The 16,575-nt window shown below is 36.6% G+C and overlaps 1 protein-coding gene across 2 annotated transcripts in view; it reads right to left on the reverse strand.

Moving 5' to 3' along the window:
- Positions 1-16,575, reverse strand: part of LOC129002063 (uncharacterized) — a 103,726-nt gene that overhangs the window by 13,560 nt on the left and 73,591 nt on the right. For both annotated transcript variants that reach the window (XM_054429573.1, XM_054429574.1), the window contains 3 exons: positions 14,317-14,421; positions 8,937-9,120; positions 6,331-6,448 (listed from right to left, as the gene is read on the reverse strand). In XM_054429573.1, the coding sequence (XP_054285548.1) occupies positions 6,331-6,448; positions 8,937-9,120; positions 14,317-14,421 (407 nt within the window). The remainder of the gene's footprint in view (positions 1-6,330; positions 6,449-8,936; positions 9,121-14,316; positions 14,422-16,575) is intronic.

Genomic DNA, 16,575 nt, shown 5'->3' on the forward strand with positions numbered 1-16,575 from the left:
CATCTTCTACAGAAGAATTAAGTCCTACTTCTTCTAGTTTAGCAATCGCTACGTTTTGTTGATCTTTATTTGCTTTGGGACAAAATTTTGCTTTATGCCCGATCGCTTTACAAATAAAGCATCGAAACGGAAAATCAACTGATTCCGTTCTATTTCTATAAGAGTCTTTTGAAAATCTTCCTGGTTGAAATCTAACTTTGTTCTGAAATTTTCCTAGCAGAGCTTCACTACTCTCTTTCTTACCATGTTCTTTTCTCGCTTCCCACTCTTCTACAATTTTTATTTTTAAAGTTTCAGGAGAAGGCAGTGCATCTCTAGTTTCAATAGCAATTCTAAAGTTTTCAAATTCATCTGACAGGGAATACAAAAGAATAATTGTCAAAAGATCCTCATTAATATCGATTTCCATTCCTTTTAATTTGTCCACTACATCAAAAAACATATTCATGTAATCTCTGACATCATGATCAGGTGTCAGTTTTGCCAAAATTAGCTTCTTTAACAAAAAGGCTTTCCTTGCTGGTCCACTGGAATCATAAATGCCTTTTAATTTTTCCCATATCTCTGCTGAAGTGTTACATCCTTTCACTTGCTTTAATTCGCTTGGGCTGATAGAGAGGATTATATCTGCCTTTGCCTTTGCATCAGTGATTAGCCAAGCAGTCATTCTTTCACCTTCTCCTAGAGGCCTTTTAATGGTTCCTAACACATAGCCAAGTAAATCATTTTTAACTAAAATTGCTTCCATCTGCATTTTCCATGTGTCATAATTATTTCTGTTCAAAAGTTCAATGTGATTACTCATATTTCTTTCCATATTCCTCACTTAATTAAGTCTCATAATCTGTTAAAATTGAATCAACTATTCTTTAATAACACTCACACAATAATAACTTTTATTTACTTTTTTATCATAACAAAACTAGATATATAACATATGATTTTATAAAACAGGTAATAAGTAAATTGGATGATGTTGTAACTCCAACAGTCTGCCCAGTATTATTTCTTCAGCAAAAAACAAATCAAAATATTCTGTGTGAGTTTTTTTGACGTTTCAAAGCTGATTCCTTTATGTTTATTACATACATTTGGACATATCGATGATTTGGACCCATTGCGCTGGGGTGTGGCCAGTTAAGCAGGTGCGCGGTCTGTGAAGGTCATTCCTCCCCCGCCCACCGATCACAGCGCACAATGATGTTCACGACTCGAGTTGACCAAATTCCGAATTGTCATTACATCGTCCGTCGTGACTCGCGGTAATAACGACACTCCGATTGCAGTGTACATTACATAACAAATTTGATAACGAAAATAACAAAAATATGACGTTAAATAAATATCAACATTACAATGGTTGTGCCTATTGAAAAATGCTCTAGTCAATATATTTACCTAACCCGCCATGTTAAACTTCCCTATCCCAAGCGTGATGTATACAACTTCCTTACTTCTCGAGTGATGTAAAGTTGAAAAAAACTCACTCGGTGATGTAATGAAACCCATTTAAATAACATTGAGTGGATAACTTAAAAAATATACCTCCATGGAGCCAACGACGTTCAACGCTAGAAATCAGCTGTGTGTTTGAATTTTATTGTTATGCGTTGAAGAATTTTCCTAACCTAGCTTTTGTTTGTAAATGGACGTTACTGTTAGAAGATGAGTGAAATTGATAATGAAGTATATTGCTCGTAACCTCCTTAATATTGTCGGGTCAGGTAAAATTTTGTACGTTACAAGTTACGCAAGAGCGTGTTTACATCACTTCGGTGAATTATGCAACTCGCCTTCGCTCGTTGCACAACATTCACCTGCGTGATGTAAAAACGCTCTTACTACACTTGTAATGTAAATAGCTATTACTACGTAAGCCGATTATTTGCGTCAAAATTGTAGGCGACTGAGAAGTCCTAGAATGACGGGAGAGGGCTCAAATTAAAGGGAAAGGTCACAATACCGAGACGGCGGAAAAAATAGTGAAATTCCCAAAATTTTAACACAAAATTACATATGAAGTAAATTGTTCTCCATAAGAATAGCATTAGAAGTAATTTAATGCTGGTTTTTGTTTACTACAATAGGCTACGACTGATCGAGGCCTGAAAGAGGCCTCGTGCTTGTGGCAAAAAATACCATACATATAAAACTCTTGTCCCAACGTAAAATGTAGCTTGTAAAATGGTGTTGTGTTGGAGATTCAATGGAGTTCAAATACTTTTAAAAATAAAAACATTGCTCCGTTTATGTTTTACTAGCTTTGTGTCCGTTCTACGTACGGGGATCTTATCTTAGTCAGTTGAAACCTTAAGAACAGCAGTTGGTTTGCATAGTTTCAGATATCTGCATAACAAATATTTGCATAATTCAGCTACCAACTCGTCTAAGGCAAACGAACCCGAACCAAAAACTAACGTTTACAGCAAAAAAAATTAAAGTAAATAGACCAATTATATGCGTTAATCAAGTTTATTGATCTCTTATTGGTTTTGGATTTTCTCGTAAAAAGTTATCGGCAATCAATGTTATTTCACATTAATTGCTTTATTTGTAAACAACTTTTAATGTAAACTTATCAGTGTCAGTTTGAAAAAAAAACAACCTTATACAAACAACTTTTTGTCATTTAATAGATTACGTATTCTATAAACAATGATTGGTATAGAAGGAAACGTGACAAAAATCAAACAACGTTGGGTTTTTGGACGTTTGTAATTTTATTTCTTAAGTAGGTAGGAGGTAGGCCGTGTATTCTAGGGAAAAGTACCGGTTATCACGGATTGTCGTCAAAAAGTTTGTTATGAATAATTGGGTAGGCGTACGTACCCAAAGGATGGGCTATGGGCCTATTGGCTGTATGGTCCAGCGATTGCATCACACGGTGAGTATGAACTATTGACTATTAAAGTCAATGGTATAGGAACAAAAAGTGACACATTAAAAAATCGAGTTTAGCATCATCCGTAAACCTCAGTTACAATCACCAACTGCAGTTGTGATTTTTTACTTTACACTTATTGAAGCGCCGTCAATGAGTGGAAACCTTGTTTCTAATTTATTGGTGTCGATCATTAATAAATTTAAGTTTCCCAGCCGTATACAAAACTGATTCAAGGTCTTCTTTCTGGTTATCAAAACTCAAGAACAATCTTATACACAACTAATCTCTGGTTCCTGACCTGGATGATGCCTAGTTATTTAATTTCATTTAAGTGGTTACACTATTTTATTGCACTTGCGATTAATTAAATCCGATATGCAAGAAAAACGTTTTTAATCTCACTTGGTTGGGATTTGCTTTTAAAATGTAATCGAAAATGGTTACGGTATTTGTAAACAACATTTGTAAACATATTAGTGACACCTAGAAAAAATTACCTTGATCCGAACAGCTGTTCGTTATTTCATAGATGATTATGTGATAAAAATTGGACGAAAACTTAACAAAAATCGCACAAAACTGCATTTTTGAACGTCAGTAATTGTATTTACAAAGTAGTGAGGCCATATATTAATGACTAAAAACACTCTCGCCAATCCAGTGAATACATTAAAATGACTTGGATCTTGATAGGTACTCTCGTTTTCCTGGAAAAGATAGCGTAAAATGCCATCTTGAGTGTTACAGACGGACAGCAGACAGACAGACAGACAGACGGACAGAAATAAAGAGATAAGACTCGTTTCTGCTTCTTTAATCTTCCAAATTTTAGTGTGTTCCCTCAATTTCTTTTGACTGATAACAGCCAGGCTTACGCACAGGCACCTGCCCATTAGTCAAATTTAGGCAAAGTAAGGCAAATTCTATCTTAAAAATGTTGTACTCTAATGTTGTATAGCTACTCTCTGTTTTAGTTTATTATTCTTGGGATAAATAAAAGTTTTTTATTTAGTTTTTCATTTCATAATGTATAAAACTTAAAAACAACCTAAAAATATATTATTATGTGCAATGTACAGACAAAACTCGAATCTTTTATATGGATTTTAGATAGATTGGACGTTATTCTTTAAACTCTAAGTATATACCAATAATGATTTTAAGCCGACAGAAATATACTATCCATTCAGTTTTTCAGTTTTATAAAAGGTTTAATAAAATAGTAATTATGCGTAAAAATTTGGATTTTTACGCCACGCCACGCTTCATGATGTCTGTTCAGCAGCAGCACAACGGACTCAGAGAACAATAACTGTACAAAATTACAACCTCGTGCTCCTCAAAGAATGTCATGTCTATCACTGAAGACACAAACCATCCCCACAATGTACCATTTGGTAAAATTCTCTCTCTAAAATTTAAACGAACCAATCAGAATTGACATCCTCATAGGGACCGCAGATATTCTCTTATATCCCCACAGTTGATCATGAGGTACAGTTCTCTCTCTAAATTCAAAAAGGACCAATCAGGCCTCGTATCCCCATAAGGACCAAAGCTTTACTCTCTTTTCGGAGAGAGAAAACCGGCATCAGCGCAGCTCTGGTGGCCGCAAAAGCGAACTAAGTGTAAGGATCATAAGGTGCCATGTGGGGATATTTTCGTTTTGCGCTGAAAGTGGGCAATTTCTGCATTATTTTGAACGAATAATCCATTCCAGCCAAAAAAAAAGACCTGGTCCTTATGGGGATATCCCCACAAGGACCAATAGCCCCACAAGTATACTTCAGGACGAGCGTATAGCCGCATAAGTGACCAGATAATAGAACTCTCTCTCTCTCTCTCTCTCTCTCTCCCTCTCTCTCTCTCTCTGTGTGTGTGTGTGTGTGTGTGTGTGTGTGTGTTTGTATACAGAGCTACAGATCCTGTGGTCTGATTTTAATGAAATTTGGTCTGTGGGTTGGCTACTAACCCATGGTACTCGGGGAGTTTTTTCAAACTTTTATTTATATTGGTGATTTACTCATAAAATAACAGAAAATTGGATTTTGATTACAATTTGGTACTTGATACTAAAATAGAACAACCACCACTACTGTAAAAATTATGATTCAAAAGTTATTGCAACTTTTGTTATTTTTCCCATAAAATATCATAGTTACTCCCACCTTTGATGGAGGCTAATGGGAGAAAGTATGTGTCAGATTGCTGATGCCATTTATTATAGGTTGTTTTTAGTATTCATACCACAGAGAACTCCATAATTCTAAAGGATGATCAGCAGTTTAACATCCTAAACCAGAATTTGTTTATTTTTTAAAAGCTCAACTAGCTGAAGTTTTTAAAAATACAACAGACTGTCCTTACTAACCCCAATTTTAACTTAGCCCTTATTAGAATAATTTAGCCTTGGACTGAACAGCCTTAGTTACGAATACCCTATTCTTGTCATAAATGGAAACTCATTGCAAAAAGATGAATACAATCTTATTGCACAATTTAATTAAACACTTTTCCAACTTTTATGAAACACTTACAGTCTTCAAAAGAACAATTTAAGTTTAATAATAAATAAGAGAATCACTTGGGTTTGTTAAAAAGTTGGAGGCGGTCTACCGTTCTAGTCAATAAAAAGCCTCCCAAGAAGATTGGGCTTTAACCAACTTTCTGAAAAGTTTTGTACTCGTTTAAGCCTCAAAGAAGCTAATTATTTTTTATCTTTGATATTTCCATGGTCTTGTTAGAAGAAGTATTAATGATCATTTGAGTTACTGTATTTTCATTCCACAAATAAAAGATTATATGTTCTTGAAATATGTAGATTAAAACTATAATTTTGTGTACCATAAAGGTATTACCTACCACTAAGTAACTAATGTGGTCTAACCCACTCAAGCATTCTATGCCTCTGTCACCCACTTTCTCCCAGTAGATTTTCAAGAAGTAGCCAATGGTGCAGTTGTAAATTTTCTAGTGTCAAAAGCTCACCATTGTCTGAAATATGACTAACATTGGAGAATCTAAGATCCCAATTCCCCCCCCCCCCCCTCATTACCATGTACAAGGTGTCTCAAAGTCTAGCCAATTTTTAGCCTTAAAGAGAAAGCGAACAGTGCAAATGGTTACATTTGTTTTAAACTACTCTACTAATAAACAGTAAACAAGTAAGAACGTAATATTATTACTGTTTATACAATTTAAATAATTTACTGCTTGAAATATGTACTCCAGTAGTTAACAAGTAGTTTTAACCTGAAAATACGAGATGCCATTTCAAATTATTAAACCCTTTTACCCATTGTGAGTAATAACTCGGAAAAACTTGGGCTGCTTACTAATCCATAGGATTCTTGCAAACAGCAGAGTCTATACTACCCCCAAAACAATGCAGGAAGTAACCTTAGATCAATGAAAACCATTTTTACCCCTGGAATATGGTGACTCACCGACAGGCCTCATGATGTAGTTGCGGAAGTACTGAACCATGAGGTAGCTGCCTCCTCCAGACTTTCCGTTGTCTGAGTAACTAATCACCAAGGGGTACAGATCTGGCTTTGATGTCACCTGGACACAGAATAAGGTTGAATCATAATTATTTATGCATAGTTTTATTTATTACGATAAATGATATAAGTTATTGAATAATGAATTTTTTATGTAGGTTTCAAGTCTATATGGAGCAGCTGTATCTTTTTATTGTGCAAATAAATACCCCCGCCGCAGCAAACCTGCCGTCTAAGCGAATTTCCATTTGGCTGAATTGATTTTCAATCGAGCTATTTAAATAACATTAGGTTTAACAAGTACCTAGGTTTGCTGCTACAAGGAAACTGATAAAGTTTGTGTTTTAAGTAAAATAATTATTGCTTAGTAGAAAATGAATATATTTGCCAAGTTTGAACAAAAGATATCCATAAACAAGCAAACTACAACATTTTACAATATTCTCCATAAGAATAACATGGGAATTTTAAATTTACAATTTTTTAGTTTTCTCCGTAACCAATAACCGTACAAAAACACTTTGATATACTGAATTGTTTGTTTTTTTAAGCTCTTTAAGAAGGTTTAGAGAAAAATTGGGAAATTTTGTGTTTTGAGGGTCAAAAGTGAGAAAAACCAATTTTTACCTCATAAAACCCCCCATAAAACCCTGTTCCCATGGTCCGATCATGCTGGATCGCGAACTCATTCAAGTTTATCCCGCCTTACACCTTCAAACCAAATTTCATCAAAATCGGATAAAAATTACTCAAGTTATCGTGTTCACGGACACATATATATATAAATCTATATATATATATATATATATATATATCTATATATATATATATATATATATATATCTATATATATATACATATATAAAAATTTGAACGAATGGTGTTTTTGGCCTCTGGGGACATCAAAATGAAAAAGTAAATCGGTCCCGGGCCTAAGTCTTACCATGAGACCTACGGTAATAGCTACTTCCCTATAGGGAAATTCGCTAAAAGAACATATTTCAATGAGCCACTCACAGACGAATGTGCTACTGTACAGTCTAAGGGTAAAAACACACATACAGCGATTCAGAGCAGAGCGGGCAGGGCGATCCAGAGCGAGCTGTAGGACCGTAGCAGTGCAGCTGAGAGCACAGAAAACATACTACTATAGTTCGGCCGCATAGAAAACAACCTGCGTGCTAATGCTAAACCAATGCTAGAGGTAATGCCAACCCCATGGTAAAAAGCATTAAGTACTTTGAAAGAGCTTTGCCTGTCAATTTATAGGCAGCGCCACCAGCATTGCTATGCACTCAGCATAGATGGTGGCGCTGCCTACGAATTGACAGGCAAAGCTCTCTCAAAGTACTTAATGCTTGTTACTGTGGTTGGTATACTGGGTTATAGTAGTATGTTTTTATGCTGAGAGCGACTGACATCGCACACATGCAGCGACTAGCGAGAGCGACACAAACGGGAGCTCGATCATTTCCAAGATATCACATAGTAAGTTTGCACGCAATTTGCAGCTCAGCTAAAACACGTGGCTAAAAACATTCATTTTGCAAGCTTCAAAACGATATGAAGTGGTTGCATGGAATGAATGGAGGAAGGGAGGTACATGGTGAATTTCTCCATTTGTTTCCAGTTCTTTAGAAGCATTTATCGCGATTCCTGCAATACATGTCTACCTCTACCTTTGAATATATTCATTTAAAAAGAGAAAATTTCAAAAACGCTCCGGGTAGTTCCCTTTCCGGTAGGATGGGCGTACTGTCTACTGGCCATACTCTATTTTTTACTGGCGTAAGGTCTACTGGCGAGAGTGGAACTAAAAAGTCCACAAGATCGTTGCCCGCTCCGCTCCCAAACGCTAGAAAAACAAAAGAGATTGTTCCAATGTTTACCACTCCACTCCGCTTCGCTCGCAACAGCTGTTTGTGTGCCCATTACTACTTGATTGTATAGGTTTGATTTTGCCGCTCTAAATCGCGCCGCTCCGCTCCGCTCCCAGTCGTTGATGTGTGTTTCTACCCTAACATTCTACTGATGATAGTTGATGTGACATAAAATATACTATTGCGTACAGTAATTTGTCCTATCAGTTTGAGTTGGTTAAAAGGTCACAAATTCAGAAATCAGCAATTTTTCATTTAGCCCACACTCTGCGGCTCAATTCAACTACTCTATTATCATGTAGTTTTTATGAAGTCCACATGGCTGAAGTTGGCTCCACCCACAGCTACAACTCTAACGTGAGAATGGATATATAGTTCTATCCATAATCAAAGGTATTAAGCAGCACGAGTGAATATGTCTGATTAGTACTCGCTGTGTGAATAACCTCTTAACTCTTCAAAGACATTAGTCCTTAACATAATTACTCATTACAGTATTTAACATAATTAGAGTACATCATTAGGCTTCACTTTATCATCAGAGTAACAATCAATGGTACTATATTGCGTATAGCATGTCGCCCAAAGTAATGTGAAAAACCATTCCAGGCACCTATAGCTTCCAAGGATAAAAAAATAACAAATAAACTACATTACGTATTTCCATACCTCTGAGTAAGGAGGTGGGGGAGGCTGATGGAAGGAGGAGCACCGGCTATAGTGAGGCGGTTGGCAGCAAGATCCGGCGCTGTCAGGCTCCGACGCTGCGTCTTGGTTTGGTGAGTCTCTCTTGCGCCAGAGACCGCAGCCACACACAACACACACCAGCGCCAGGCCGATGACGCCCATGCACCTGTGCCAAATTTACATATTTCAAACAAATGTAAAGGACTACTTAGATGCGTCTTTTTTTTAAATCACCCATAAGATTTTACTTGGCTTTTTATATAGAGCCTAGCAATTGTGAATCAAAATGTTATTGAAATATTAGAGGTGGCACATACTCCATTAGAGCCTCAAATATCTTCTACAAAGTTGTATGTTCTCTAGGCTTTGGTAGTTAATGTAACTAAGGGAAACTTCTTAGTTAAATTTACTTTTAAATTAAACTATTCACAAAGTGCATCACAATTTTAGAAAGTAATGGGTGATAAAGTATACAATAATCCAATTTCTTATCACATTCACATGTTCAGTCGGTAGTGCCACGGGCTTCAGGCCGAAGGCAGTTTAGTTTCGTCGTTTCGCAGTTATGGCGGTTTGTATCCTGGTTTGTGCCAATACTTTTTATCATTGCTCCACCCCTTGCTTTACTGGATACGTTTCAAGCACGCAGGCCTCTGTGGCCCAAGTGGGTAGACAAATGCAAGGTAAAAGAGGACACCAACCCCTTAAAAAAATATATACATCCAACTACAATCTACAGTGTTAGCAAAACAGGAGTGCCGATGGAGACCAGGTCAAGTTCCTTCAAATGCACGCACCCCACAGGTCTCCATCGGCACTCCCGTTTTGCTAACACTATAAATACACTGCCCACCAAACTAAAACATAAGAATTCAAACGAACAAGCAAGAAGATAAAACAAGTATAGTTCTACAATGTAAAACAGATATAGACCCCTACACCAAACCGTAATTGATTGTTTAGACTCCCTATATACCTTTAGATTTTACCCTGCTAGAAACTGAAGATGAAATAAAGTCTGCATCAGACAGAAGTCTTTTCGAGGTATTGAGGTGGATCAGTGGAAAACTGAAAAGGAAAGAATGTCACCAACAAAGTAAACCTTATCAGGTGAATCCGGGGTGTTTTTGTTGCGCCAACGGATGCTTCCTTTGGGGCAACTTTAATGGCTTCTCTTATTGGAAAGGTTAGAGTAGTTTTTCTCAGTGCTGCATTTTTATCTTTTGGATTAGAACTTGTTTTGTACAAGGTTTGTTTTGAAATTTCAATAAGTGTATTCAGCAGAGAACATTTATCTCCATTTAAAGATATTTTTTATTTATGTATTTTTTTTACCCATTTAAATGTTTAATGTTATTACTCATACATATTTGGTATAAATAAGATTAAAGAACTATTGTACCTGGCCTTTCTTGGACGTAAAAATTACCTTCAAGGTTTTACTTCCATTGGGTTAGGTACCGTATTATTTCAAACAATTATAGAGTCTTTAAGTAAAAACAGCATCACAAAACCTCACCATACATCCATATGTAACTTTTGCATCAATGGATTTTTGATAAACATGATTTTTAAGAACTACAGAAAATAAATATTCATAGTCTAAAATCAAGATTACAAATTATTAGAGTAAGTATTAAAAATCCTAAAACCTTTGCAATTAAGTATCACTGCCATAAAGTTTCAACAATGTTAGTGATATGTATTATTTATGACAGTTTCTTTATGCAAAGATTTAATTAGTGTTAATATTATTATTATTATTGTGAACAAAAGGAACAACCATTTACTCTAATCCTAATGTCATTAAAGCATCTTTCTTGACTTCGATTAATCCCACACTCAAATTCAGTTTCTTTTATAGTTATTAAAAATTACTCTTTCATTCAATCCAATTTCTAATTGAGGTGAAGATTGATAAGGGCTGGGGAAGACGTATTTTAACCTCAGAAAATCAATTGCTTGGTGATATAGAGCGTGCAGGAGCCAAATGTAGGTATCAGACAATCTGTCTTTGTCACAAGCAGAGAGTCTCGCGAGACAAATGATCAAACAGAGCTTTGAATGATGGTCTTGTCTTAGGAAAACATTCCACTTCAATTAAATTAATTCCGATTGAATGCTTCATCAACTGTACTCATTTGAGATTGAAATGATGAGAGATCAGTTATAGATGAGTGTCGACTCATTTATCAAAAATTCTAACTGAACTAATAGTCACAAAAGTCATAATTGTCACTGTGAAGGTTTGTTTAACGAGGTGTCGAAACGTTTTATAATTGATCGATTTGACCTTGTTATCTGGCTGATTTTGTTGACTTAATTAATTTTTTTTTCAGTTTTAATATTATTTTTTTGTTATTTTATATATTGTTATTTTGTATTATTGTTAGTTACGTGATACAAATAATTTAAGGGAACTTTATAAGGAAATACACTACTATATGATTTTGTACAATATAGTATTATCTTTAGTATCCAATCAATCGTTACCTACTTTTTATGTTATCTGATCCTCCCTGTGAATGACCTATTATCATGAAACCATGAGGAAGGTATGGGGGTTTAGTGAGTGGGAGAAAATTTCGCGCCGTTCCGGCCAAACCTCGCATGCGGGGTTGGTTCGGCAGATTGGCCACAACCTAAACCCCAACTCTCACTTGTTAGCTGCGGAGAGCTACCTTCTGCCACTGGGTGTTGGTCCACCTACTGAACCAAGTGAGGGGGGCCCTAGACTAAGGTGTAATGCGATCCGTGCCAAGAGTCTTGTGGCACTGGGGGCCTAATATTCAGTGTCTTAACGGAGCCATCTGGGAACCAGGGGTAACCCAGTCGTACGCACCCCTCACCTCTCTAATCGGGTCACTGGGGAGGTGGACTTAAATACCCGGTATTCGTGAGAACAATGTAGACAATCTGACCCAAATGGAGGAGGAAGGTCTACTGAAATCTGACGATGACGACAAGCTCGCAGAAACCGGAAAGGAACGAAAAACGACTTTCCAGGGGCGAGTTGCAAAGATGAAGGATAGCGGATGCTTAAGCCAAAGGCGAAAAGGTGCTATTCAGAAGTGAGAGGAGGCTGGTGTGGGCTGCCAAGCACCCTAACTCTGCTGCCTGCAAAGCCAGTTCCTCCGGGAGCTAGGATGCTGGGAAAAAGCAGAGCAAGGGTGGTACCCCCAAAGCTGACTCTAATGAAGCCTCCAGGAAGAAAGGTGGAGGCTGTGCTAACGCAGCCACAAAGGATTGGCTGGTCAAGCAAGTTCAGGAGCTGAGTCCTTTCAGGAAAATCTCGCTACGGCTTGCCCCAGCCAGAGACCTTGTGAAAGCTGTGAAGGTATATTTATGTACCCAGCCCTACAAGGTCTGCGTATGAGATCCCTCGTACGAAAAACAACTTTCCAGGGGTGAGTTGCAAAGACAGAGGATAGCGGATGCTTTAGCCAAAGGTGAAAAGGTGCTATCCAGAAGTGAGAGGAGGCTGGTGTGGGCTGCCAAGCACCCTAACTCTGCTGCCTGCAAAGCCAGTTCCTCCGGGAACTAGGATGCTGGGAAAAAGCAGGGCAAGGGTGGTACCCCCAAAGCTGACTCTAATGAAGCCTCCAGGAAGAAAGGTGGAGGTTGTGCTGACGCAGCCACAAAGGATTGGCTGGTCAAGCAAGTTCAGGAGCTGAGTCCTTTCGGGGAAATCTCGCTACGGCTTGCCCCAGCCAGAGTCCTTGTGAAAGCTGTGCAGGTATATTTATGTGTCCAGCCCTACAAGGTCTGCGTATGAGATCCCTTGGCCTATTGGTGGGAGATCAAAGGGAACAACAGGTCACCATAGTAAAAAAAAGACTCTCACGGTTCACCAAAGACCTGGGATTTGACGGAGAATGAGGATCTGTGAACGAGGGTGCACAATAAGCTTTTCTAGCTGCGATGCAATCCCATGGTAACTTGTAAGCCTGGCCCTCTATTAAAAAAAAAAAAAAAAAAAAAAAAAAAAAAAAAAAAAATGAAACTATACCGCTTTTTCTATGTGGTGCGCTTGTACTCTGTAGTAATGTTAAGACTACCTTTTTGTTGCCCCTAACCTTTTTTATTATTATTATACAAAAAGAGGTTGGGCGGCCGCTTTTAACCTTGCATTTTCCTGTCCACATAGACTACAGATCTGTGCGTGGAACGTATCCAGCAAAGCAAGGGGTGATCCGGTACAGTATGAAGGTGAACTGTACTGATAACATTTTTGCGGCAGTGACCAGGATCCGAACCCACAAAATTGCTGCCTTGGGCCCGAAGTCTGTGACACTACCAACTGAGCCACCGACTAATCTAACTGTATTTGGGTTAACATTTTTGTACCTGTATACTTCTCTGTTAACCCTCATGTTTTAGTCACAGCAGTGGCGGTTTTAGGACCTTCATTGTGGAAGGGATACCGTACCGGGGGACTCCATTGAAAAAGGGGGTCGGGTGTCCTCCTTCAGAAAAATTAGTATTTTAAAAACCTCTTGGCGACTTTCCAAAGCCATTTTTAATTTCTATAACTGTGTCTCAAAACCTACGTTACGTTTCAGCAGAAAAAAATGTTTAAATTTATTTTTCCAGGGTCCATTGGGGGGCTTTAGCCCCTGTAGCCCCCCCCCCCCCCCCCCGCCTCCTTGGAACTGCCACTGAGTCACAGTACCAACAGAGAACTGTAAGGCTGAGCGGACTTTAACTTTATATTTTATATTTTACTTTTGTGATAGTGTTATTGCTTTGTCAGCTTTTATTTACACAATTTGTAAAATGGCCTAAAAAGGTGTTACGTAAGTAGTTTCAATGGAAGACACTTAAAGACTTACAACAATTAGATTTAACAACAGAGAAACTATAATCACAGACTTACCGACACAAGTAGATCTCTCATCCCATTGTAAATTCTGAAGCTAGTTTTTCATGCTTAGTTCATGTCTGGTGATCACTAGTGTTGATGCAATTTTGTGTCCATCATTTTAGTGTTAATTCCGTAATTTGTGCTTACTTTTTGGTTATATGACTGGGAGACGAGGTATTGTTTATGATTAAATAGTTTTTTTGTTCAAACGAGATTTTAGACTGAAATAAACAAATTTTAAACAAAACACGACCTCTACAGTGCACCGTACAGAACTAACAATAACATTTGTGTATTTAGATCCAACTTCAAACATCTAAATGATAAAATGGAGGTAGAATCAAATATTGAATGAAAATTTATTTACATTATCATACTTGTGACAATTTAAGTTACTACTTATTCTCCAGGTTAAAGTAGTTTTTTAGAACATGTAAAGCATAAAATATGAAGTGTAGAACTAAAGAACCAAAGTGAACAGCCAAATGACATACTCACCATAGATACCAGTGATTCCAGTTAACAAGACTGAAGAAGTTTGGGGCAGGGGGAGGGTACAGGTAGCAACATCCGAGAGAACAGCATTCTTTGGGGGGAGTGCAGCTGGAAAACAAATAAATATTTTAGTTTCATCGAATGTTCAATACTATAATACAATATTGACATATATTTTACCAAAATATAGATAACACTATATTTGACATTGAAATAATTTGTTTGTTGATAACATGGCTGGGTATCTGAGTGCATATAGTGCTACCCGCAGAGTGTAGAAGGTCTCCGTTTTAATTCGGAGAAAAGTCAGCAGCATAAATGGTTCAAAACTGAGTTTGTATCCATGATTATTGGTTAATACTGTTAATACTGTTCGATGAAATGGCGACCTTACATAGTAGGTATTTTAAGCCAAGTATTGGTATTGGTCATTAAGCGCACAACTGTAGATATGTACTGAATGAGAGAATTGTGAAATGTTGGTCATCATTTGTACTACGGGATGAAGTACATTGTACCTAGTACATTTGAACTAGTGCATTTTGGGACTGTAGATACATAAAGCCAATGACGGGACCAATAAATATGATAGTAAATGATACCAATAAAGCCAATATCAGCCAATGAACTTATTTGGAAAATTCACAAAAAGAAGGCACAATGAAAGCATTAAGTTAATAAGCAATATATTGCTGTCCTATCTTATCTCTGGACTGTCTTATCCATGTGACTTACCACTGACTCTAAACCACAAGGGTAGAGTTTATAGTTTATAATTTTACCAAACCTGTAATTTTACCAACAGTAGTTAAGTGTTCTGTCAGATTTGGTGGAGACTCATCATGGCGTTCCGCAAGGGTCGATCCTAGGACCTTTGTTGTTTATTATTTATGTTAATGATATGCCTTATAATTTACAGAATGAATGTGTTTCTTGTTATATGTATGCTGATGATGTGTGTCTAAATTTTAAAACACATAAGGACTTGCAGAATGGAATCACTGTTGGCTCTGTTAATACAATGGTAGACTGGTGTAATTTTAATAAACTATCTTTAAATTTAAATAAAACGCAAGATCTGAAAATTCCTTATGCTAACACAGATTCTCATCAACAACCTGTTAAATTTTTAGGTATCTTAATTCAGAGCAACTTGAAGTGGGAATGACACATAGAATTTGTAGCTGTTAAAATATCCAAAGGTATGTTTATACAGTTGCAGCCATCTCACCCGATATGACCCGAAAGGTAATGGACAACTACTGGGAACGTTTGAACCAATGTGTTAACACTGGAGGCCGCCATTTAAATGATATTTTATTTAAAACACGATAATTTTAAATTATCGATTATTAAAACAACATTTTATTTAAAGCACTATAATTTTATATTTTTTAAAATGGCATAATGTGTGTTTTTGGTTAATAACAATAAAAATGTCATATCTTACTTAGTTTTGTTTTTATTAGCTTTCCTAATAGGGGAGTTCTTTCTGCCGCACCCTGTATTAAGAAAACTAAAAAATGTTGTTTCAATGGAAGTTCTGCTTACTGTTTACTATAGATACATACACTGTCATCTTACCTATGGTACCATTCTTTGGGCTAATTGTGGTTATGTAAAATCTTTATTTGTGTTGCAGAAGAGAGCTCTTAGATTAATTGCTGTTGTTCCACCAAAAACTCATTGTAAGCCCATTTTTAGTTGTTTATCTGTCATGCCTCTTATTTGTATATATATTTTTCACTGTCTTATGTATTGTAAAAAGAACTTAAACACTTTGTCTTCCCACTGTGATGTCCATAGTTATAAGACCAGAAACTGTGCTAAACTAAGAAATTATTACTGTACTTATAGTATTACTCAAAAAAGCTTTAAATATTCCTCGATTAAGTTATTCAATCATCTACCATATTATATTCAAGAGTTACCATTAGATAGATGATATATTTAAAATAGCTGTTAAGAATTTGTTATTGAAATACTGTTTTTATGACTTAGATGAATATTTTGACAATTTGACCTTTGAAATGTTTTATTAATTTACATATTGACGCAGCCTATACAACATTGTATGATTTTTATACATTGTTGTCTCGGAATAAAGATTGATTGATTTGATTTGAAGTGTGATTAAATGACTTCATAGACTAGGGTACAAAGTGATAGTGGTTGAAGTTGAACATATATAAATAACAATTCAGGAAGTTTACATTTGCTTTGTCCTACAACTTGTATTTTTGTTCTATGGTGTTTTTAGAT

Source organism: Macrosteles quadrilineatus, unplaced genomic scaffold (assembly GCF_028750875.1).
Source record: "Macrosteles quadrilineatus isolate MER2022 unplaced genomic scaffold, UCM_ALF_1.0 Scaffold_9__3_contigs__length_116548681, whole genome shotgun sequence".
NCBI classification, from domain to species: Eukaryota; Metazoa; Arthropoda; class Insecta; order Hemiptera; family Cicadellidae; genus Macrosteles; species Macrosteles quadrilineatus.